Source organism: Acanthochromis polyacanthus, chromosome 12 (assembly GCF_021347895.1).
Source record: "Acanthochromis polyacanthus isolate Apoly-LR-REF ecotype Palm Island chromosome 12, KAUST_Apoly_ChrSc, whole genome shotgun sequence".
NCBI classification, from domain to species: domain Eukaryota; kingdom Metazoa; phylum Chordata; class Actinopteri; family Pomacentridae; genus Acanthochromis; species Acanthochromis polyacanthus.
This window is the reverse complement of record NC_067124.1, coordinates 36,332,147-36,355,724: the sequence shown is the minus strand read 5'-3', so window position 1 is coordinate 36,355,724 and position 23,578 is coordinate 36,332,147. Positions and strand designations below refer to the sequence as shown.

Here is a 23,578-nt window from a genome sequence, read left to right as displayed (position 1 = left end):
GTCGCCTCGCGGTGACGAGCCGAGGGCACGGCGTTTGTCTTGAGAGGGAGGCGGCGGCGTTACCGTGGTAACAGACATGCCAAAACCGGACCTGCTCTGCCTGGTTCAGCTGCTGGACGGCACCATCGAGACCTTCAGAGTCAGCGTGGGTAAAACACAGGCAAAAAGCAGCGTTCGGTCGGAGGAGTTTTGTGGAGAATCTCCTCAGATCTTCTCCACCCGTGACCTTGACCTTGAAGGACACGCTCACCTCCCAGAGTCTGTCGTAGCATCAGCAGTTTCTGGGTGTTTTTTTTAAAGTTTAGCTGCTAGTTTCTGTCACATTTTTACTCACCGTGGGATCGTATAAAGTCGTGGACCTCTGTGGAAACTTTTTCTGCATTCTGGTGTATTTTATGCGCCAGTTTGCTACATTTTTACATCAATTTATTGTGAAAATGTCTATATTTGCATAAAAGACACACCAAAATTCAAGGTTAATTCATCATATCATTTAATATAAATTAAGGAGACTCTTAACCAGTTCAACTTTAAGCAGTTTCTGGGTGTTTTTTTAAGTTTAGCTTCTAGGTTCTGTCACGTTTTTTGTCATTTTCCTCGATAATATAAAATCCTGCACCTCTATGGAAGTTTTTTTCTGCATTCTGGTTCATTTTTATAGACCAATTTTGGAAAAATATATATTTGCGTAAAGGACAAACCAAAATTCAAGGTTAATTGATGATAGATAGATAGATAGATAGATAGATAGATAGATAGATCCTTTAAGTGTTCAGGAGCCTTACATACAACAACATAAAATTACAAAAAAGCAGGTTAGTAACATTAACAGTCGAGGTTAGCATATAAAACTAAAATTAAAGTTCAATATACAGTATTTACACATTTCAAGGCACAGAAGTATAAAATATAAATGAAGGTACCTCTTAACCATCTGAACTTTAAACAGTTTCTGGGTGTTTTTTTTAGCTCCTGTCACATTTTTACTCTCTGTTTGGTCGTATAAAGTCCTGGACCTCTATGGAAACGGAACAACCACGATGCTAAAACTTTTTCTGCATTCTGGTGTATTTTATGCACCAGTTTGCTCCATTTCTACATCAATTTATTGTGAAAATGTCTGTATTTACACAGAAGACAAACCAAAATTCACCATTAGTTGATAATATTATTTAATTTAAATTAAGGAAACTCTTAACCATTTGAATTTTAACTTGTATCTTTTAGTTTGTTTCCATACCTGCCTTCTGTAAAATCTAGTTAGAGTAAGCGGTTTGTTTTTGGTTCATTTTTAAATGAGACGCGGAGAATTAATACATTTTGATGAAATATTACGATTTTAAGCATAGATTTGGTTATTTTTTTCAGACAGAAGTGAACATTAGAAATAATTAGATCAAGGGTCACCTGAAAATTAGAAATCCATAGTTTTTTTCTTTGTTTACATACTTTTCTTCCTGCACTGTGTAATTGCAGTCTACAGTTCAACCGAGTTCAGTCAAAAATTCACAACATTTTTGTCATGTGATCGTTGCTTTCAGCTGAGTCAGTCATAGTTTCTTGGTTGCAGCAACAAGTGCAGAATTTTGTGTTTTTTACAGAATCTGGTGAGAGGAAGCGGTTTGTTTTTGGCAAATTTTTTAATGAGACGTGTAGAATAAAAACATTTTAATGAAATATTGTGATTTGAAGCTTAGATTTGGTAAATTTTCAACAGAATCACACATCAGGAATGATTGGTCACTTGAAAGTAGAATATCCAACGTTTTTTTTTTTTGTTTGTTGTTTTTATTTTAGACTTGGTTAATTTTTTTAGATAGACCTACACATCTCGTATGACGAGAATCGCTTTACGGTTGAAAATGCAAAGTTTTTTTTCCGTTTTTTCCTCTTTATTGCTTTGTCTTATATTTTTATTTTGTTGACATACTTCTTTTCTTTCTGCACTGTGTAAATGTGTCCACAGTTCCACAGAGTTCATTCAAAAATTCACAAAATTTTTGACATGTGACCGTTGCGTCCAGCTGTTTCAGTCGTGGTTTCTTGGTTGCAGTAACAAGTGCAGAATTTTGTGTTTTTTACAGAATCCTATTAAAATAAGCATTTCATGTTTGGTTAATTTTTAAGTGAGATGTGTCAAATAAATACATTTTGAGGAAATATTCTGATTTTAAGCTTAGATTTGGTTAATTTTCAGACAAACCTGAACATCTCCTATGATAAGAATCACTTTAAGGTTGAAAATCCAACATTTTTTTCCATTTTCCACTTGCTTGCTCTGATAAATGTTGCAGTTTAGATTTTCTTTTTTTTAAAGTAAGATGCCGTTCGAACCGCCAGCAGGTTTTGTGGCTCAGAATGCTGAAGAGGTTTCTCGGGGAGGCAGTTTGTTTGTTGTTTGTTGCCGTTTTGGAAGCGTTTAACGGCATCAGCATGTCATCCGGATGACAGTTTACTCACAAACAGGCAGCGTTGCTTTCGAGGACGGCCTCCATGCGGCAGTTTAATGTGAACAGTGGGAGAGCAGGCAGAGCGCCGTGGTTGTAATGTGCATGCAGATTCCCAAATTAAACTCTCCATTGCTCTCCCGAGCTCCTGGGCTTCTTGTTTTCTGATAACGTTTTCTAAAGGAGGCCGCTTCAGACTCGTCATCGCCTCGGTTTTGTGTGTCCACATCAGAGCGTCAGAGCGTTTGCCGCAGCTGACAGTAAATACTGGCCTCCAGCAGGAGAAACTGGGAGGAGGACAGAGCTGCAGATAAGCCGTGGTTTATCCCTCAGAGTGATTAATAAAACAATGAGCCGTTAAACCGCAGAGAGCTGAGCTGCCGATGGCCTTTTGGAAATCAGATTTTCACCTGGATGTCTACATTATTAATGTTTTCCATCTGATTTACAGGCGTTCTTAAAGTTTAACCACCGTTCATTACTGAGATTTCTGTACTTCTCTTTTCAGTACTTCTTTAGCACAGAGGACAACAAATTTCTCAGCATTTTTTGAACTTTTTTTCCTCTTTTAACCCTCCTGTTGTCTTCATTTACACGCACCAAAAAATATTGTCCCTTTCTCTGAAAAAAATCCAAAAATTCTGCAAAAAATAAAAAATTCCCCAAATTTTTAAAAATTGATAAAATCTTCAGGAAGAAAATTCCTTAAAGGTTTCCCTTAAACATTTTTTTAAATCCCTAAATTTATCAAAAAAATAAAAATTTAAAAAATAATTGAATTTTTACAAAATAATTTAAAAAAATGAAATAAATAAAATAAAAATCTTCCAAAAAAATCCTAAAAATATCTGAAGTGATTACATATTTATCAGTAAAACGTCTAATATTTTCTTTCAGAACATTCAGAGAAATTCGCTGCATTTTGATTGATTTTTCTCCCAGTGTTCTTAAAGAAACATTATTAACACTTCTTTTTTTCCACCAAAAACTTTCAAAAAATTCCCAAAAATGTTGAAAATGTGGAAATCAGAAGTTTCACTGTGAGAATAGATTTTTTCCCCACATTTTTAAACTTCTAAACGGTTCAGTTTTGACCTGCAGGACGACACGAGAGTTAAATAATCCAGTTATTGAGCCATGATGCTGTTTAGAATCCTCTGTCATTGAGCTGATCTTGCTCGTCGGTTTTCTCTCTCCTGTTTATACTGAATCTGGTCTAACGCTGTATTTCAGTGTGAAAATGAGCCGCCGCTCTGTCTGGCCGGCTGTGACGCGTTTGTTGTTTCCGTCCCTCAGAAGCAGGATGAAGGCGTGGTTCTGCTGGACCTCGTGTGCGACCACCTGGGCCTGCAGGAGAGGCAGCTCTTCAGTCTGCAGATCAGAGAATCCAGCACCGCCATCGCCTCCATCGCGGCCAACACACACTCTCCTGTGAGCTTCTGCTGCCGACATTCACACTTTACTGCCCCGCTCTCGCCGATTGCTGTTTAGCTGATGATAACCACAGGGTGTACTTACCGAAACCAGATTTTTTTTTTCTTCAGCCCCGGTTAGCCATTAAACTTAATGAATTTCTGTCTTTCAGAGATGGTTGGAGCCCGAGAAGCCTTTGAAGAAGCAGATTAAAGGTACCCGAGTCGTTCCTTTCCACACTGCAAAACTCCAAATCTTACCAAGTCTGTTTGTCTCATTTGTAGTCAAAATGTCTCACCCCACTTGATTTAAGATGAATTCACTGAACAAGAGACTTTTCAGCAAGACGGAGGGACTTGTTTTAAGACAACGCATCTTAAGTATCTTGTTAAGTCAAACTGTCTTGAAATTACCTTGTTTTGAGTTGAATTTTACAAGAAAATTCAAAATAAATTTCACCCTCGTGTCATCCTGTGGGTCAAATTAACCCGTTTTAAAGTTTGAAAATGTGGAAAAATAAATATATTTTTACAGTTAAGCTTCTGATGTCCACATTTTCAACATTTTTGGGAAATCTTTGAACATTTTTTGGTGGACAAAGAGAAATATTAAAAATGTTTCTTAAGAATTTTTATGTGAATGTTCTTAAAGAAAATATTAGAAATTTTACTGATATATATGGAATCACTTTAGATATTTTTAGGATTTTTTTGAAGATTTTTACTCATTTTTTGAAAATATTTACAAGAATTTTCTTGCCAAATTTGGGGGATTTTTTTAAAAATAAAACTTTTAAGGGAAACTTTTAAGGAATTATTGGAATTTTCTTTTCTGGAATTTTTTTCTGAATTTTTGGGGGATTTTTTTCAGACAAGGAAACAATATTTTTTGATGCCCGTAAATGAAGACAGCAGGAGGGTTGAAACATCTGAAATTAGGAGGTTACATGGAAGCGAAAATCTATTCTTGAGTGAAAAACTGCTTATTTTTTTCAGCATATCTGGCTTATTTTAGGACACCTAAGCTTGACAATCCCGGTAAAATAAAGCTTAAAATAAGTTTTCCCATTTAATTTTGACATCTCAAGGTTGTAAATATCATATCTTATTTCAAGAAGTCTTACCGAGACATTTTTCACTTGTTCTGTTGGCAGATTTTTTCACAGTAAAAGTTCCTTGAAATAAGTTTTTTTTCTTGCTTTGAGAGGAGCGTTTTTTCCAGTGTTGTCATTTGGAAGTTAATTTTCAGTACGGAGGGAGCAGAGGTGCGGTGAGATTGAGGTGAACTCGTGGCCGTAGATTTATGCCGTTTTTTGACAGGCTGACATTTTCTCTGCAGGTCTCGCTTCCCCTTTTTACCTGAACTTCAGAGTGCGATTCTTCATCTCTGATCCCAACTCTCTGCAGCATGAGCAGACGAGGTTAGTATGTGAGCTGCTCTGTCTGAAAACGAAGGATTTACTGGTTGCTGTCAATTTATTTATAGACATTGTTTGATCCGAATAAGCAAACTCATGTTTCGGTGATACGGTGGCGGATCTGTGAGGTTTTACTTGGAGTTATATTCCACACATCCCCACATTAAGACAGCAAGCATGCAGGTGTTTAGCAGACGTAGTATTTACCTTTTTTACCGTATTGTTTTGGTGTGTGTTGGTCTTGACATTTAGCAGATCTGTCTTTGAGAGCTGCAGCGATTAATCAAATAATCATTGAATAATTGTTCAGTGGTTGCAGCTTCTTCAATGTGAATATTTTCTGTTTGTCTGACAGTAAACTGAACATTTTTGGATTGTAGACAAAACATGGCATTTGTCCTCTTGCGTTTTGGGAAATGCTGACATTTTTCACCATTTGCTGACAGCTATTGACCAAATAACTGATCGATTAATTGACAATTGACATGATCGTTAGTTGCAGCCCTTCTAATCAAAGCTGAGATTTGATTAATTTTCACGACAGAATTCCACATCACAAATGATTAGTTCAAAGACTGTCAGAAAGTTTCAATTCCAGTTATTTTTTCAGTTTTTCCACTTTCTGGCTCTGATAAATGGTTGAATTCTGATGATTTTTTAAAAACATGACATGCCTTTAAACACCACCAGCGGCTTTATTGATATCACGATTTTAAGCTGAGATTTCATTAATTTTCACGACAGAACTGCAAATGATTAGTTCTACCACCGTCAGGAAGTGGAAATGCCAGTTATTTTTTCAATTTTTCCACTTTCTGCCTCTGATTAAAGGTGTAATTTTGATGATTTTTTTAAAGTTAACATGCCTTTAAACACCACCGGCGTGTTTACTGAGGGATGCAGTTTGCTAAGTTTCTTTCCTCTCGTCCCTGCAGGCACCTTTACTTCCTCCAGATCCGGACGGACGTCAGAGAAGGACGGTCAGTAACACAAACTCCCAGCATCCATCCCCTTCTGTGCAGTTTATGTTTGGCTGCTCCGGTTTGTAATCATCGGATATGATTGCAGGTTGCAGTGCCCGCTGAGTGCAGCTGTGGTTCTGGCCTCGTACGCCGTTCAGTGTAAGTCCCGTCTCCTCCTCCTGCACAAACAAACCATTAACCACTCAATAATAGCTGCGTGAGTAATTATTCCTGCGAGGACGCTCTCCATCCTCTCAATTATCAGCTCTCGTAAAGCGCCCCGGATGTCGGGAGCCGTCGCTGCCGCTGTTTTTTTTTTTGTGTTTGTTTTGTGTCGATGCTCAGTGTGAGTTTGCGTCACCTGTAGCAGAGATAGGGGATCACAGTCCGTCCAGACTCCCCGGATACCTCTCCAAAAGCCACTTCATCCCCGAACAGGACGAAGACTTCCTGTCTAAAGTGGAGGATCTGCATCCACAGCACAAGTAAGTCAAATTCCTCACCACTTTGAGATGAAAAGCGGCCGCTTTGTTGACTGTGTGTGTTTTTGTTCACAGAGGACTGAAGCAGAGCGAGGCGGAGTTGTGTTTCCTGAACACGGCTCGAACGCTGGATCTGTACGGAGTCGAGCTGCACGCTGCCATGGTATTCTGATTCCCACCGCTCTTACATCCTCTGCATCCGTTATTTTTCTTCACATTTCTTGATTTTTTTTGTCTCCCAGGACACCAACAGCGCTCCTCTCGTGGTGGGTTTGGCCTCCAGTGGCGTCGCGATATTCTGCAACATGATTTGCTCCAGTTTCTTCCCCTGGTAAGCGAAGATGCGGCTGACTATTTGGTTTTATTCTTAATATTTTAACAGCTGTTGACCGGTTTTGTTCTTTCCTTGCAGGGGGAACATCATCAAGATTTCATTCAAGAGGAAACGCTTCCTGATACACCTCAAACGTAAACATGTGAGTCCCTCTGTAAGCTATTTGTGCTTAATATTTCAGAAACATGGGGCTTTATGCAGTTTTATTTCTGATTTAAGGTTTTTATCTACAGTATTGTCCCGTTTTTTTTAGTGTGCATGAAAGGCCTGCACTCTGTATTGTTTTAGCATCGATGTTGTGTTGCGACGTAAAGCAAATCAGCTCAAACTTTTTCTGTTTTGCTCACATGGCTGTCCTTTTCTGTGACTAATATGTTAGAGAAATGTGTCTGATAGATCATCCTTTACTCTGACTTAACCCTCTAATCCCCAAAATCCACCAGCAAGTTTAAAGAGACATTTTATCTTTAAAAAAAAATGCCCAAATTACACCATTTATCAAAGCAAGAATTGCCACATTTTCAACTTTCCCACCGTCTTTGAACTACTCATCTGTGTTGTGCACTTCTGTTGGGAAAATTAACCAAATATAAGCTTTCAAATGTGTGATGTCTGTTCTACGTGTCAATATTAAACATGGACCAAATTCTGTAAAGTACAAAAAATTCTGCGCTTTTCTATGTAAATGAGAAACCATCAGTGACTCAGCTGTGACCGACAGGTACGCGAGGAAAATTCTGGGAGTTTTCTGTCAAACTTACACTTTGCAAAGTTGCATGAAGCAGAGAGGAAACGAGTACTGCAAAAAAAAAAAAAAAAGAGTATAATAATGAAATTGTGGAAATATGGTATGAAACCAAAAGGGAAGATTTATTGCAAAATGAAAGAGTTGTAGATTAAATATTTCTGAATTGGGAAGACAATACAATATGTTTTTTTTTTTCCAAATTAAAAAAAAAAAGAAAACACCAGTTGACTTCATTTTTGACTAGGATGAATTATTCTTCAAAAACTGTGGTGATTTTATAGGGAAGGGCACTGGAAATGACAAACTCTGTGTCTTTTTAAATAAAAAAAATACCCAAGAAACCAGAAATCAGAGATGTTCTGTCAGACAGACGTCTCTCTCTAGTGATGAAAGATGTGAATATTGTGAATTTTCTGTTTGAATCAAGGAGCAAAAAAGTTGCAGCATCATGTGTTGGAGTTAATTTACCTTCAGGACATCATAGTGTTGATGCAGCTCTACCAAGAACCGAAGCTCTGTAAGACGAGTTTAAAGCCGGCTCTGAATGTCACGCAAAGAAAAAACACTCTTGTAGATTTTGGCACCATATGAGAAAGACTACAGACCATGTTTTGCAGCTTTTTTTAAAATGTTTTTTTTATGTTTGATGCAGATGTACTCCCCAACAAAATCACCCAGGTTGTTCTAGAGTGATTAATTCTGCCTAAAAAGAGATCTGCAAGTCATCTGGTGACATTATTTGCAAAAGAAGCGTACATTTCTTAGTGTAACAGGTCATAAAAATACATCAGCAGACGGTTTTTATTTCCAGCTGCAACTGTAACAAGAGTAGCTCAAGCTCCATAATAGACTTGATGTTGCAGACATGTTATTAAAGTCAACCTGAACTCTTTACTCTGCAGGGGGAGACCCAGGACTGTGAGGTGTCTCTGCTGCTTCACTGCCCTAAAACCTGTAAGAACCTGTGGAGGTCCTGCGTGGATCATCACTCCTTCTTCTCCTCCAACCGAACCACCAGGAGCCCAAAGTACAACAACAGCACCGTCCAGTCCTACAGGAAGCTCATCACTCAGCACCTGGGCCTCGGCAACACCAAAACCGAGAGGTGGGCCTTCCAGTTGCCGTGTTTAGTCTCGTTTTTGCACATAAATGCAACCGTTTTTTTTTTTTTACATGTTGTGTTTTTTATTGTTGGTTTGCAGCGGTCCGGTGTGCCAGCGTGTGGTCGGAGGGATGGTGTGGAACCCGGTGCTGAGGAGGTCGCTTTCATCAGAACATCTGGAGACCAAGAGTTTGCCCTCAAGATCTCCTCCAACCACCCCCAACTGGTACGAACACACATCGGTTCATAAAAACGAACATTTCCACCTTAAGTTGGTGCAGAAAAGGAACAAAATGGTGCAAAAAATTGGCAGAATTTGAAAAAATAAGCGCTTGATGCTCAAAAAGAGAGCAAGAAAGAAGAAGTTACGAAATTATGAAAATGTTGTCCTGACAAAGAAATAATAATGATGTCAGTCAGGCTTACTTCAGTGATCCACCAAATATATTAATTGTGAAAAGCTGATCTACAGAAAGGTTAGTAAATATTTAAAAATAACACACTGCATACATTCAGTTATATCTGAACTATCACCTGCTGGAATATAATGAATGTCTTTGCATAAATAACAATATTTCCTCCATAAATTGATGCAGAAAAAAATTACAAATTGGTGCATAGAAGTTTACCAGAATGCAGAAAATATTTATTTTATGCTCAAAATTTCCCATGGAAATACTTCCACACCCCCCTTTATTGCTGATTTCACAAATTCAGACATTTCTGCCCTAAACTGAAACAAAAAAGTGTACAAATTGAAGCACAAAATTCACCAGAATTCAGGAAATTAAGTGTAAAATGTTTTAAATTTCCTGTGGAAGGCCCTTCAACACGCTTTTTTTTGCTGATTTCAATAATAAAGACATTTCCACCATAAATTGATGCACAGAAGGAACAATTCGGTACATAACATTGACCAGAATGCACAAAATTAGTAGCCTAGCCGCGCTAGACCCAGCTCTTAACACACAAGGGTCTAGGAACGCTCGACAGGGAGGGAGGCGGGCTAAAAGGTTGTCTTTCAAATCACTCTGCAGCAATTGGGTAGGTATACAACCAATCAGCGCAACGAATAGGCTGACGTAGTTCCTAGAGCACCGGCGGATTGTGGCTAAGTCCCATTAGCTTCCCAACCAGCGGAGCCAACTGGTATATTAAGGATTTGCCATATCCCGTCGGCATAAGTCCAAATACGTCTTTCTTCTCAATGAAACACTTCAGTGCCGTCCTTTGTTTATCTTTCAAGTTGAATTTTAGCTTCAAATCTTTAAGGGCTGTGGCCAAAGCTGAGTCGAAAGATAACTGTTTATTGTGCGCCGGTTGTTTCTGTCAGAATCGTCACGCCTCTGTCGTCACTTCGTTACGCCCGCCTTCTGACTCTACACTTCATGGTGATTGGTCCGGCCAGTTTTAGGAGAATCCAGCCTCGAGCCTTATGGAGGGTAACTAGACCCACCCTGGCAGAGAATTAAATCCGTTGCCGTGGGTTGTCTAGCGCGGTTAGGCTACAAAATTAGGTATTTGATGCTCAAAATTTCCTGTGGAAGGATCTTCAAACCCCTTTTTATTGCTGATTTCGTAAATTAAGAAATTTTTGCCATAAATTGATGCAAAAAAGTGCAAATTTGTGCATAAATATCACCAGAATACAGGAAATTCAGTGTTCAATGTTAAAATATCCTGTAGAAGGACCTTCAAACTTGTTTTTACTGCTGATTACATAAATTAAGACATTTTCTCCATAAACTGATACAAAAAAAAGTGCAAATACATGCGTAGAATTCACCATAATGCGGGAAATCAGGTGTTTTATACTCGTGATTTCCTGTAAGAGGACGCCCAGACCGCTTCTTATACCCTAAATGTTCAAATCTATGTCCACACATCAACAAGAGCTGTGATATTTTTGTCACATACCACAATGCCGAATCTGACCGTTGTGTCGTTTCAGGCGAAGCCCTCGGGTCCGTCACGGCATCCGTAAGCCTCGGCCGTCCTCGGTGGAGCTGACCAACGAGCTGAAGGACATGTCAGAGGGCGAGGACGTCTTCTACACCTACAGAGCCTCGGTGACCAGCAGCAAAGACGGAGACGAAGACGTCTCGCCTCACCGGTGAGTCCAAGTTACAGCACAAACTGACTTTTAGCATCAAACACCGAAATATCTGCATTTTAAAGGTCAGTTTGTTCCTTTTCTGCATCAATTCATGGTGGAAAGCACAAATTTAAGGTACCAGTTGCCAGTTCAGTATATACAAAAATGAAACACTTGTCTTAAGGCTCTCAGACGTTCTGTATTGTTTTCAAGTTTTACTTTCTGAAGCTTTTTCTTTCACGTCTTTTTTTTTTCTGGGCTCCTCCACAATAAAACTTTTGCTGTCAATTAACTTTATTTAGTCAGTGGAACTTTTGAATTTCTTTCTTTCTTTCTTTCTTTCTGGTGAATTATTGTGCATCAATTTGTTCCTTTTCTGCCTTAATTTATGGTGAAAAACATCAAATTCAGCCACCAGGATATTCCTTTCTAGAACCTTTTGCTGAATTTGCAGCTCTTTCTTTCTTTCTTTCTTTCTTTTTTTATTTTGAGTGCCAACCACTTATTTTTATGTACCAATGTATTTGTATTTTTTATTGCATTTTATTTTTTATTCATATTTATGGTGGAAATGTGTATTTGTGTAAAGGGAAACAGGAATATAAAGCAACAATAATCTCAGACATTCTGGATTACTTTCAAATATTTAGTCTCCTGTCAGTGAAATCTTGAATATTCTTTTCAGTGAATTTGCATTTCTTTCTTTCTTTCTCTCTTTTGTTCTTTCTTTCGTTCTTTCTTTCTCATGAATTGAGTGTCAAATGTTTTTTTGTCTTGTGTTCTGGTGAATTTCTTTCCGTTCTGCTTCAGTTTATGGTGGAAATGTCTTTATTTTTGTTAAAGGAAAACACTAAACACATAATGTAGTGCAGCTCTCAAGCATTCTGTATTGATTTTGAATGTTTATTCTTACGTAAATCAACTCTTCTGATTTAATATCCTCCCTGCTGAGTCAACTCACCTGTAAGCACGAATTCCTCTTCTTTCCTCTTTGAACGTTCTTGCCCAAATTAAGTTAAAGCATCTTAACCGTCTGGAAATAAACATTAAAATATGAAAGCAGTCCTTTTTTTGTGCTATTACCTCCACGAAGCCATCTGCTGCTCAACAAATCAGAATAATTTCCATCTTTACTTCGTGTCTTCCAGCCTCTCTGGAACCCGGGGAGCAGATGAGGATTCGCTGCCGGCTGACGACAGCATCGGAGACGAGGACGGCTCCCATCACTACGATAAGGTCCATCATCGCCTCTGAACGTTTCATCGCTCAGGTCCATTCATGAACTCAGCGTGTCCTTGTGTTGATTTGTGTGCAGGGAGCTCTGGGCGACGGGGACCTGATGCTCATTTGTATCGCCCCCGACCACGAGGGAAAGTTTGGCTTCAATGTCAAAGTAGGTCGGAGTTTTCTTCCATACAAGCATCATGTGATCTTTCATTGTGCTGCTCTGTTAAATGTTCTAACTCCTCCTCAGGGCGGGGTGGACCAGAGGATGCCTCTGGCCATATCCCACGTCAAACCCGACTCTCCGGTAAGAACAGATGTGCTTGTGTCTCCAGGTTGTGTTGAAATGTGATGATGTGTAAACACAGGATGCAGAGAGCAGATACAAGCCCGAGCTTATCCACGCTAAAGGTTGTTTTATATGTTTTTTTTTGTATTTGACTTGGCTGGAAATTACATAAACAAACTTACAAAAGACAAAAGAGAATGTGTTAGAGATGTTATTGGTGCATTTGAACTAATTCTCTGGGTTTTTTTTTTTTGACATTTTTATGTAAAATACATGCCCACATTTTTTCAGATCCCTTGAAATGGTTGCTTTTTGTGAGAAAATGCAGCTTCTATATCATTTTAAATGCTCCCTGGAAGTTCCACCGTAGTCTAGAGCATTCCAATACACTATAAACTGAGAAGAGCTGATGCAGTAGAAACCTCCAGTTTCACATTGTTGCTGCTCAGAAGACATTTGAAGTCTATAAAGTCATATCAGAGTGTTTTCAGTGTCCACAGTTTGAAGCACGATGAGTCCAAGGACTTTCACACCAATAATACCAAAAATACATGGTCAAACTGATTTATACTCCTTGTAGTTGTTGAAAAAATGCATTTTTATGTCATTTCAAATGTTCAAGAGCTGTGCAGTGGTGACTTTTATGCTGGAAAAATGTATAAACTCTGCAGATGTCTCCAAAATATATTGAAAACTAGAGAGCAAAAGAAAGTTTTTCATGAATGTATAGAAATGTGTCATCAGCGTATGTGGAAACTATCTAGTGGCAATGAGAGAAATGTCTAGAAAAAGTCATACTCCTTGGAATTGTTGCCAGTCTTTTTTCTCATTCCAAATGTTCCTGGTGGTTCCTTCAATGTTCTAGAGCATTTTTTAAGACACTATAATATCTCATTTCTGGTATTTCCATAAAAAAACGTAAAAAAAAGAAAAACCAAAATGGCAAAATTCAGGTCTATCACAATGTTTACTCCATTTTGTCACTTGTTTATGTCATTTTTTTCCAGAAGAAACCAACTAGCCACATAAAAATTTACTGTAAATCAAAATTTAGCATGAGGATTAATAATTCTGGGGTTTACCTGGACATTCTCGTTTAACTGCAATGAAACGTTCAGCACAACCCAAATGGAGACATGCAGAAAGACTGTTAGCAACTCGAGTCAGAATAGTACAGTGGCCGACAAGGGCATACGCGCTGCAAACAAAAAAGCGCAATACAAACGGCCAAAACGCAATACAAACGATCAAAACGCTGCAAACACAGCAATGATGCAAACCCAAAAACACATAAAAAAAATGCAACAGAGAAATGCAGCAACAAAAAAAACGATGCATTCACAGAAACGCTGCAAAAGCAAAAACACACAAACCGACAAAACAGATGCAAATGGGAAATGCTGCATACAAACCCCGAAACAACCGCAAGAGAGAGACGCTGCAAATTCACGGAAGGTCACCAGGCCACTAGGGGGAGCTGACCGATCAGAACGGCGTCCCTAGCAACAGTCTGCTAGACAGACGCACGCTAATATTTGCTACGTAAATTTGCTGCTGTTGGATAATACTGTAAGAGACTAGGGCCGAGTGTTTAAAAAAGACGTAAGGGAAAACATACCTTTTTATTCTCCTCTCCAAGTGTTTGCAAACTTTCTTATCCCGCTGTCTTCTTTGGAACTTCCTCCTGGGTATTTCCTGTCGGTATAAAAGATCAGTCCCTTCCGTATGGTCAGCTCCCCCTAGTGGCCTGGTGACCTTCCTTGAATTTGCAGCGTCTCTTTCTTGCAGTTGTTTCGGGGTTTGTAAGCAGCATTTCCCTTTTGCATTTGTTTTGTCGGTTTGTGTGTTTTTGCTTTTGCAGCGTTTCTGTGAATGCATCGTTTTATTGTTGCAGCATTTCTCTTTTGCATTTGTTTTATGTGTTTTTGGGTTTGCGTCATTCCTGTGTTTGCAGCGTTTTGATCGTTTGTATTGCGTTTTTTTGTTTGCGGCGCGTATGCCCTTGTCGGCCACCGTAGAATAGATTTTAAATGTGGTATTTTTATAAAAATGTAGAAAAGAAAAACAGAAATGGCAAAATGTATCCATATTTACTGTCCTTTTTGTGATTTGTTTGTCATTTTTATCCAAAAAGATAATATTATTCAAGTAAAGGTTCACTATAAATCAGAGTTTGACACAGATATAAGTCATTTTTGGGTGTAAAATCAGATGAAAGTGACCGTTTGGTGTTTCTGAGCTGCAGTTTGTTCCTTGTGCGTCTGCAGGCTGGTCGATGTGAACCCAAACTCCTGGAGGGCGACCTGGTGGTGCTCATCAACGGTCGAGACATTTCTGAACACACTCACGATCAGGTGGTGATGTTCATACGAGCCAGCAGGGAGTCTCACTCCCGCGAGCTGGCGCTGCTCATCAGACGCAAAGGTTTGTGTCGGAGGAAGGAAACAGCTGAAGCAGCGTGCGAGCCGCTCGGCCTGACATGTTGCCATGAATATTCATCGCAGCCTTGAACTGTCCTTCCCACCCAGGTCCCGGCCGGGCGGCGCCCCTGCTGCAGCTGCCTCCCGCCCTTACGCTCAACGTCCAATCACAGGAGGAGAAGCCGCGGTCACCTGGCCAGGCGGAGCGGGTCGCGACTCTGGAGGAATCGATGAGACAGCTGGAGAGAGGCATCCAGTCTGGCACGCTGTGTTTCCACTTTGAGGTAGTTATTAACCCTCGTGTCGTCCTGCGGGTCAAAAGTGACCCGTTTTAAATTCTGAAAATGTGGAAAAAATAAAATATTTTCACAGTGGAACTTCTCATGTCCACATTTTCAACATTTTTGGGAAATCTTTGAACATTTTTTGGTGGAAAAAGGAAATGTCAAAATGTTTCTTAAGAACATTCACATAAAAAAATCAACCAAAATCCAGCGAATTTTGCTGGATTTTGGTAGATTTTTTTTTGTGAATGTTCTTAAAGAAAATATTAGACGTTTTACTGATATATATTTAATCATTTTAGATATTTCTATGAATTTTTTATAAGATTTTTACTCATTTTTTGAAAATATTTGCAAGACTTTTCATGCCAAATATGGAGGATTTTTTTTAAATAAAACTTTTAAGGGAAACTTTTAAGGAATTATTGGAATTTTTTTCCTGAAGGTTTTGCAAATTTTCAGAAATCTGGAATTTTTTTTTGATGAAATTTTTGGATTTTTTTTTTCAGACAAGCAAACAATATTTTTTGGTGCCTGTAAATGAAGACAGCAGGAGGGTTAAAAATCCACCTCACCAAGTGGGAATTAAATGAAACAGAGGTCTTTAGATCTCTCATTAAAATTCAGATTTCTGCCAAGATGTTCTGCCATTCTGCTGACTATTTCTTTTGTAGCTGTTAATCGACCCCAAAGGTGTTTTAGTAGATTTAAGTCCGGCCACATACTTGGTCACAGTTTTCACTTCTTTAGAAACTCCTGATTTATTTCTTTAGATGATTCTCCTGCTGGAATATTCCTCTTCTTCCAGCTTCTTGTCAGTCAGTATTTTGGTTTGTATGTAATCACTTCAGATATTTTCTGGATTTGTTTGGAAGATTTTTACTCATTTTTTAAAAAAATACTTACAAGAATTTTCATGCCAAATGTGGGGGATTTTTTTAAAATAAAACTTTTAAGGGAAACTTTTAGAAATTTTCTTCCTTAAGATTTTGGAAATTTTCAGAAATTTGGGAATTTTTTTTGCTGAATTTTTGGATTTTTTTCAGACAAGGAAACAATATTTTTTGCTGCCTATAAATGAGTACAGCAGGAGGGTTAAAGTACAAATGGGGGCCTTTTTATTCTCTTTAAGCGGGATTTAGTTGTCGTAATGAGCCTTTTAAAGGTTGAGTTCCTGACAGATGTTGGCCCTAATCTTCACTCGGACGACGTTAGAATGAAATAATTTCTGTCTGTGTGTGTTTGCGTGGCTGTAATTTCTAGAATTTATACAGGAGGAAGCCCGGCATGACGCTCAGCTGCGCTCGGCTGCCTGAGAACATGGACAAGAATCGATATAAGGATGTTCTGCCTTGTGAGTTTGCCTCATTACTGATCTGTTTGCTTGTGTCCTGCTGTTTGTCTCTTTGCTGCCCGAGGGGGGCACGACGGAGGAAGCTCAACACAAGCGCAGAATCTGACACCTCCATCAGAGATAACGAACAGTTATTAGCTGTCTTTGTGGACCAGATTTTCTTCATCGGGCTCTGAGTGAGCTCCAGAAAAACACCATGTGACTCTCCTTCTGCACAAAATGCCATCTATGTCAGCTCAGAGAAACAGGTTGTTAGAATACAGAGCACTGATGAAGAATTGTTGCACCAGAAAGCAGCACTTTTGTTGCAAGTAAGGCAACAGAAGGATGCTGGTAGAGAAACCTTCATAGCTAATATATTTATTTTACACCATCTGAACCCGGAAAACCCAACGGCAGCTAGAATCAGAATAATTTTTATTAAAATGTAAAAAAGCAAAACAGAAATTGCCAAATTTGTCACTAACACAATGTTTTACTGACTTTTATCACTTGTTTATGTCATTTCTAAGTAGAAAAAGCCTATTATTCAAGAAAAAGTTTGCTATAAATCTAAGTTTGTCACGGATTTGAGTCATTTCTGGGTGTAAAATAAGCTAAAGGTGACTGTTTGATTCAACCATGTTGTATTTAAAACTTTGCCAAAATTTCTCTATTTATTAGAGCCGGAAATTGTAAAAAAAAAAAAAAAGAAAGAAAAATCTGTGAATTTTTACTGTACAGCTGATCTTTGAACTACTCATGTGTCCTTTGTGGTTTCATGATGAAAATTAATCAAATCTAAGCAAAAAAATTGCGATATTTCATCAAAATCCCTTAACTCTACAGGTCCCATTCAAAAATTTGCCAAAAATAAACCATTTGCTTTATTCAGATTCTGTCAAAAACAAAAAAATCTCTGCTCCTTGGTGCATCCAGAATTTTATGAGTGACTTTGTTGAAACCAAGAGTCACATGACCAAAATGCAGGGACTTTTCAGATGATCTGCAGGCAGTGTTTACACAAAGCAAAGAGGAAATGTGAGGAAACAAATCAAACATGTAAATAGTGAAGTATCTGTAGTATGCAGAGCCAACTTCTGAGCACATGGAAAATACTGTACATATTGAATCCAGGTTTTCTTAATTTTTGTGAAAAAAAATAATCAAACAAATTCAGCTTTTCTTTTTTTATGATTTATTACTTTGAAAAGTGTCACAACAACCATTTTTGAGATCTTTAAACTTCTGCTCCTGTCACATTTTTCCTCAGTATTGGCTCATTTTTCACTGCAATAAAAAGTCCTGCACCTCTGTGGAAACAGAAAAACCATGAAGAAGGAAACAGAACTCAGAAATGTTTTTTGTGCATTATTACACACTCTACTCCTATAAATCGTAAAAATGAATAAGTAAATGTTGAATTTCTTTTAGTATTTAGCAAAAATTGGGGAAAAAATGGAATTAACATAAGCAGCATTTTCCCAAAAAAGTGAAAAAATGGTGACACTACATTCTATGTATTTTTATTTTTCAGTCGATGTTTTACTACTTACATACTTTCCTTCTCTCTGCTCTGTGTAAACACTGCCTGCAGTTCAACCGAATCGTCCCAGAATTTTTTTCACATGACTGCTGATGGCAGCTCAGTCATTAATGGCACCACAGTGCGTACCAAAGAGTGCAAATTTTTTAGTTTTTTTATGGAATCTAATTAGAGCAAATGGTTCATATTTGGTGTTTTTTTAAAAATAAGGCATGATTTTGATGAAATATTACAATATTTTAAGTTTAGATTTGGTTATTTTTCCTGATGTGACCACTTATGGCACATGATTAGTTAAAGAACTGTTGGAAAGTTGAAATTCCCCAAAATATTTTGGTTTTCACAGTTTCTTGCTCTGATAAATGATGTAATTTTGGTGCTTTATTCAAAAACAACTCGCCTTCCAAGCTCACCTGTGTGTTTTGGGGTTCAGAGTGTAAATTTGGCTCCGTCTCGCTCCCCTCTGGCGCTTCCCCAGCCCTCCATCCCTCCTTTCTAACCTTGATCCAGAGCCTCTCTGCTGCGGGTCTTGGTGAAATTTAGCTGGCTGGTTCTGACAGTCCCGCTAACGACCTTCTTCCTTTCAGACGACGCCACCAGGGTGGTGCTGCAGGGTCAGGAGGACTACATCAACGCCAGCCACGTCACGGTGAACGCCTCAGACATCCAGCCGTGTGTGTCGTCGCTGTCCGACGTCCTCCGTGAACTCATCCTGTGTGTGTGTTTGTGTGCGTTTGTGTGTCTCTGTAGGTGGCGCCCCCTGTGTCTGGTGTGTGTTTGCGTTACGTTGCCGCTCAGGGCCCGCTGCCTCAGACCTGCACTCACTTTTGGCAAACGGTTTGGGAGCAGCAGACTCACACCATCATCATGCTCACGACGCTAACAGAGCGGGGACGGGTATCCACAACTTTGTATTTTACTTTACATCCTGTCACGGGGAAACACTGGGAGTTACACAACTCAGCAGGAGCGATGCAGTGATTACTACATGCTGCTTCGTGTTTAATTTGAGGCCTGATTACTGTTATTAGGAGCCACGGCCGAGATGTTTGCACACAGAAACGATCAGCTGGCACAGTTGTGAGTAATTACAGGGTTTCACGGCGCAGAGAATCGCTAAATGTAACGTGTGAGCCGGATGCCGATGAGATAAATAATTCGAGGGTGAAGACGCAGAGGCAGCGAGGTATCGAGGTCTCGCTGAACAAGCGTGTCTCCGTCTCAGCTTGCCTGTTGCTTGGTAACCAGATGTTCTCATTAATTGATCGTTTTCCTGATATTCGACGAGTGTCCTGAGTTTGCATCCTGCTGCTGATGAATTGTTCCTCGAGCTGCCGGGTGGAACGCAGCAAGCTGCTGAGTTTTGATTCCTTCTTCAGAGCAGCTCTTAGCAGCAGCAGGGCCGAGCGTCCTCCAAGCAGTGACTAATGTCAGAAGTAATTTAATTCGCTGCTGATGTCACGCTCTTTTGCAGACCAAGTGCCACCAGTACTGGCCGCATCCGCCAGAAGTGAAGGACTACGGGCCCATGAGGGTGAAGTGTCACTCGGAGGAGTGTAACCTGGCGTACGTGACGCGACAGTTCACCCTGACGCACACACAGGTACAGTAGAGCTGCACTGATTGTTCAGTCAATCAACAGTGACTTTGTCTGTTCTGGTCTTTGTTTTGACCCTCTGAATTCCAAGCAGTTTCATTTTTCCTCACAGCGGTCAGCTCCAGCGCCAGATAAATGACGACCACAGCGGTCCTTCGTCTATCGTGGGAGTTCGGTTTCCCCACGTTAGACGGAAAGCCACAAAGCCTTATATTCATTTTATTATTTATATCAATCAATCAAAGTTTATTTCCATAGCTCTTTACAACAGCCCAAAGGGTGACCAAAGTGCTTCACAGTGAAAAACGAGAGAATAACTTCCCCCCCTCCTGTTGTCCTCATTTATGAACACCAAAAAATATTGTTTCCTCGTCTGAAAAAAATCCAAAAAATTCAGCAAAAAAAATCCCCAAATTTCTGAAAATTTGCAAATCCTTCGAGAAGAAAATTTCAATAAGTCCTCAAAAGTTTAATTTTTAAAAAAATCCCCCAAGTTTGGCAAGAAAATTTCACAAAAACACAACACTGCAGAGCAACACTGTGCACCGTTTAGATGTTGACGTGAAATGGGCGATGTGAGATGTTATGATGATGTTCTGACCTTCCCTGAAAATTCCATCCAAATCCGTTAGTCCATTTTTGAGTAATGTTGCTGACAGACAGACAGACAGACAAACAAACGTACGCCGAGTGTAGCATAACTCCACAGAGGCTCCGTCTCCGTTAAAGTTTAACTGAAAATCCGACATAAAACTTTTTCAAATAGCTTCATTTATTCTTAAAGTAGTACATTTTTTGAAGACATTTATTCAACCCATAGTCGGAAAAACGTAGAATATCAGACCGGATTAGTGGTTGATCACGTAGTTTGATGATCGATTCATCATTTAAGTAATTTTTAAAATACTGCATTTGAACATTATTTTCTTTAAGCTTCTCAAACGTGAAAATGTTTCTATTTTCTTTGTTTTAATATGATCGTAAACTGAATTGTACATAACGTCCACATTTGAAGTCTAAAATTAAAAACAGTAGTTTGTTCTTTTACAACGTATGATCATAACATAAGAGATAAGATAAATATTTATCGTCATTGCACAGTCATACTTTTGTACAATAATACAACGAAATTTTAGTCTCGTCCACATCGGTGTTAAAAAATCATGCAGTTGTCAGAAGGTAAGCATATACGTCATGCTGTTTTACTGTATTTAAGCTGTATTATTCTTCTATAAATCACTGATGTTTTCCTCTATTGTTTTGAGTTTTCTACAGTTTTTTTTAACACCCTCTTTCTGGCACTTTCCCGCCAGATTTTCATTGATTTTTAGCATTTTTTTTACAAGTGTAGGTCAAACCATTATTTGAGAAAACATTTGGCGCATTAATCAGATTTTGTGTCAACATGATCATGACCCGACCGGTCCAACAACACGCAGCTTTTCCTCTTTGCATGTTCAGTGACATGTACCGTGTTTGTCCATATGCCACGTTACGGAGCTCACCGCGGGCTGCAGCGACTCCTGGCAAATTAACTGCAGTTACTTCTGTGTGGGCGGTTGCGTGGGCAGGCACAGGCGTGTTAACGATTTTAACATAGGTACGAGTGGGCAGGTGTGCTTCCGAGGCCTTTATTTGTTTGGTTGTAATATCAGATCAGAGGCGTCCTCTGTGCTAATTTCCACAGCGAAAAGGTAAATAAACAGATAGGGCTCAAGGAGGCATGAAGTTTGATGCACACATGCGGATACTGCTGTGTTGCCCATCTGTTCCTCTGGCCGAGCGAGTTAATCCCTGCATGGAGTCACAGGCCACATGCCCATTAGAAACTCTAAACTCAGCCATTCTGCTCCCTGCCTTCACTTTTTTTCCAGCTCTGGTCTTTTCCTCCCTCCACCTGTTTTTATCTCTCTCCATGTCCTAATCTCACCTACTGCTCACGTGCATGTTTTGGTCTGTTTTTCCACTGAGCTGAATAAAATTAGAGCCTGCAGAGCGATGTACAGTACACATTAGGAGTCCTGTGTAAGCTCGCTTTAATGTCGGATTATTTACGCTTTTTGCTTCTAAATTGAGCAGTCGGAAATTGCTGTTATGTCAAATAAAAAGCGACCAGTTCAGATTTACTTTATTAACCCTCGTGTCGTCCTGCGGGTCAAAATTGACCCGGTTTAAAGTTTGAAAATGTGGGAAAAAAAGATATGTTTCCACTGTGAAACTTCTGATGTCCACATTTTCAACATTTTTGGGAAATCTTTGAACATTTTTTTGGAGAAAAAAGAAATGTTAATAGTGTTACTTAAGAACATTCACAAAAAAATCAATCAAAATCCAGCGAATTTCACTGGATTGGTGGATTTTTTTTGTGTGAATGTTCTTAAAAAATATTAGACGTTTTACTGATATATATATATGTAATCACTTTAGATATTTTTACTTATCTTTTGGAAGATTTTTACTCATTTTTTAAAAAATATTTACAAGAATTTTCTTCCCAAATTGGAGGATTTTTATTTTTTTAAATAAACCTTTTAAGGGAAACTTTTAAGGAATTATTGGATTATTCTTCCTGAAGGTTTTGCAAATTTTCAGAAATTTGGGGACATTTTTTTTTTTGATTAATTTTTGGATTTTTTTCAGACAAGGAAACAATATTTTTTGTGCCCTTAAATGAAGACAACAGGAGGGTTAAAAATACAGGACCCCCAGTGGGAATTAAATGAAACAGAGGTCTTTAGATCTCTCATTCAAATTCAAATTTCTGCTCAGATGTTCTGCCGTTCTGTTGACTATTTTAGTAGGTGTTTTAGTAGATTTAAGTCAGGCCACATACTTGATCACAGTTTTCACTTCTTTAGAAACTCCTGATTTATTTCTTTAGATGTTTCTCCTGCTAATATTCCTCTTCTTCCAGCTTTTTGTCAGACAGTATTTTAGTTTATCCACACACATTCGTCTATAAATGTCGTCTCCTCAACATCTTTTACACTCATGTAGCCTCATATCATCACATTCCCACCTCCATGCTTCACTGTCAGGACTGTGCATCCACTGTGGTAGTCCTGGTCAGGTTCACACCAAACATGCTGGACTCCATCTGAGCCCAACAGATTTATCTTCATCTGACCAAAGAATGTTCTCCCAACACTCATCAGGCTTCTTTTCATGCTTTTCTGCACATTTCATCTGGAAGTTTTGAACCAATATAGTCAAGCAAGGGTTTTGCTTTTCTTGGCTTCCATCCGTAGAGGTTGATGTTCTAAACTGTTCTTCACACTGTCTGAGCTTTACAGAAACTCTGATTCTCATTGATAACCCCTTTGCCAAGTCTGAAGCAGCTGCTGTCTGTTTTTCAGAGCTAGATTGTGAAAGTAGTTCACTGTCTGTGGAGTCGTTTTAGGAGGACGACCACTGCAGCCATGATTAGTGCTACTATGACTCCTTCTATACCTCCTGATTGCTGCTGACACTGTGTTTCTACTGACTTTTAGTTGATCTTCCTGTATCATTTTCCATCTCTGTGAAGTCTGACAGTGAGATTTTCCAGTTCCTCTCTGTTCTTTTCCATGTGGAGCCATGATGCAGACATAGACAGTCCATCGGTCCAAAGCGGAGAAAAGTTCTGATGTTCACAGCTCATTTTAGAACCGTGTTCATGCAGTTTAGCCAACTGGAGATCGTAAATGTTTTCACTTTTGTTGTATTGAGTTTCTACCGTCAGGCCTGGATTTTTAATATTCTGTTTCTAAAGTCTTTGTTTTTTTATGTTCATAAGAGCAAATACTCCACAGTTCAGCTTAGAGATGCTGCAGTTATTGGGAGATTATATGATTTAGACTCATTTGACACTGAAGTGATATTGCACAGGGGTACACTGAATACTGT

General features: G+C 39.0%; 1 protein-coding gene across 5 annotated transcripts in view; it reads left to right on the top strand.

Annotated features, from left to right (window-relative positions):
- The window catches only part of ptpn3 (protein tyrosine phosphatase non-receptor type 3), a 39,495-nt gene that overhangs the window by 10,692 nt on the left and 5,225 nt on the right, over positions 1 to 23,578 (top strand). For 2 of the 5 annotated variants that reach the window (XM_051957406.1, XM_051957407.1), the window contains exons 2-23: positions 1 to 145; positions 3,744 to 3,878; positions 4,033 to 4,075; positions 5,199 to 5,280; positions 6,213 to 6,257; positions 6,346 to 6,398; positions 6,607 to 6,724; positions 6,797 to 6,884; positions 6,964 to 7,052; positions 7,134 to 7,197; positions 8,706 to 8,908; positions 9,006 to 9,131; positions 10,857 to 11,018; positions 12,149 to 12,236; positions 12,316 to 12,393; positions 12,475 to 12,531; positions 14,781 to 14,937; positions 15,042 to 15,217; positions 16,481 to 16,571; positions 18,684 to 18,745; positions 18,847 to 18,993; positions 19,571 to 19,699. In XM_051957406.1, the coding sequence (XP_051813366.1) occupies positions 77 to 145; positions 3,744 to 3,878; positions 4,033 to 4,075; positions 5,199 to 5,280; positions 6,213 to 6,257; positions 6,346 to 6,398; positions 6,607 to 6,724; positions 6,797 to 6,884; positions 6,964 to 7,052; positions 7,134 to 7,197; positions 8,706 to 8,908; positions 9,006 to 9,131; positions 10,857 to 11,018; positions 12,149 to 12,236; positions 12,316 to 12,393; positions 12,475 to 12,531; positions 14,781 to 14,937; positions 15,042 to 15,217; positions 16,481 to 16,571; positions 18,684 to 18,745; positions 18,847 to 18,993; positions 19,571 to 19,699 (2,262 nt within the window). In that variant the 5' untranslated portion in view covers positions 1 to 76. Of the gene's footprint in view, positions 146 to 3,743; positions 3,879 to 4,032; positions 4,076 to 5,198; positions 5,281 to 6,212; positions 6,258 to 6,345; positions 6,399 to 6,606; positions 6,725 to 6,796; positions 6,885 to 6,963; positions 7,053 to 7,133; positions 7,198 to 8,705; positions 8,909 to 9,005; positions 9,132 to 10,856; positions 11,019 to 12,148; positions 12,237 to 12,315; positions 12,394 to 12,474; positions 12,532 to 14,780; positions 14,938 to 15,041; positions 15,218 to 16,480; positions 16,572 to 18,683; positions 18,813 to 18,846; positions 18,994 to 19,570; positions 19,700 to 23,578 lie in introns of all 5 variants that reach the window. The other 3 variants (XM_051957409.1, XM_051957408.1, XM_051957410.1) reach the window with 3 other exon arrangements.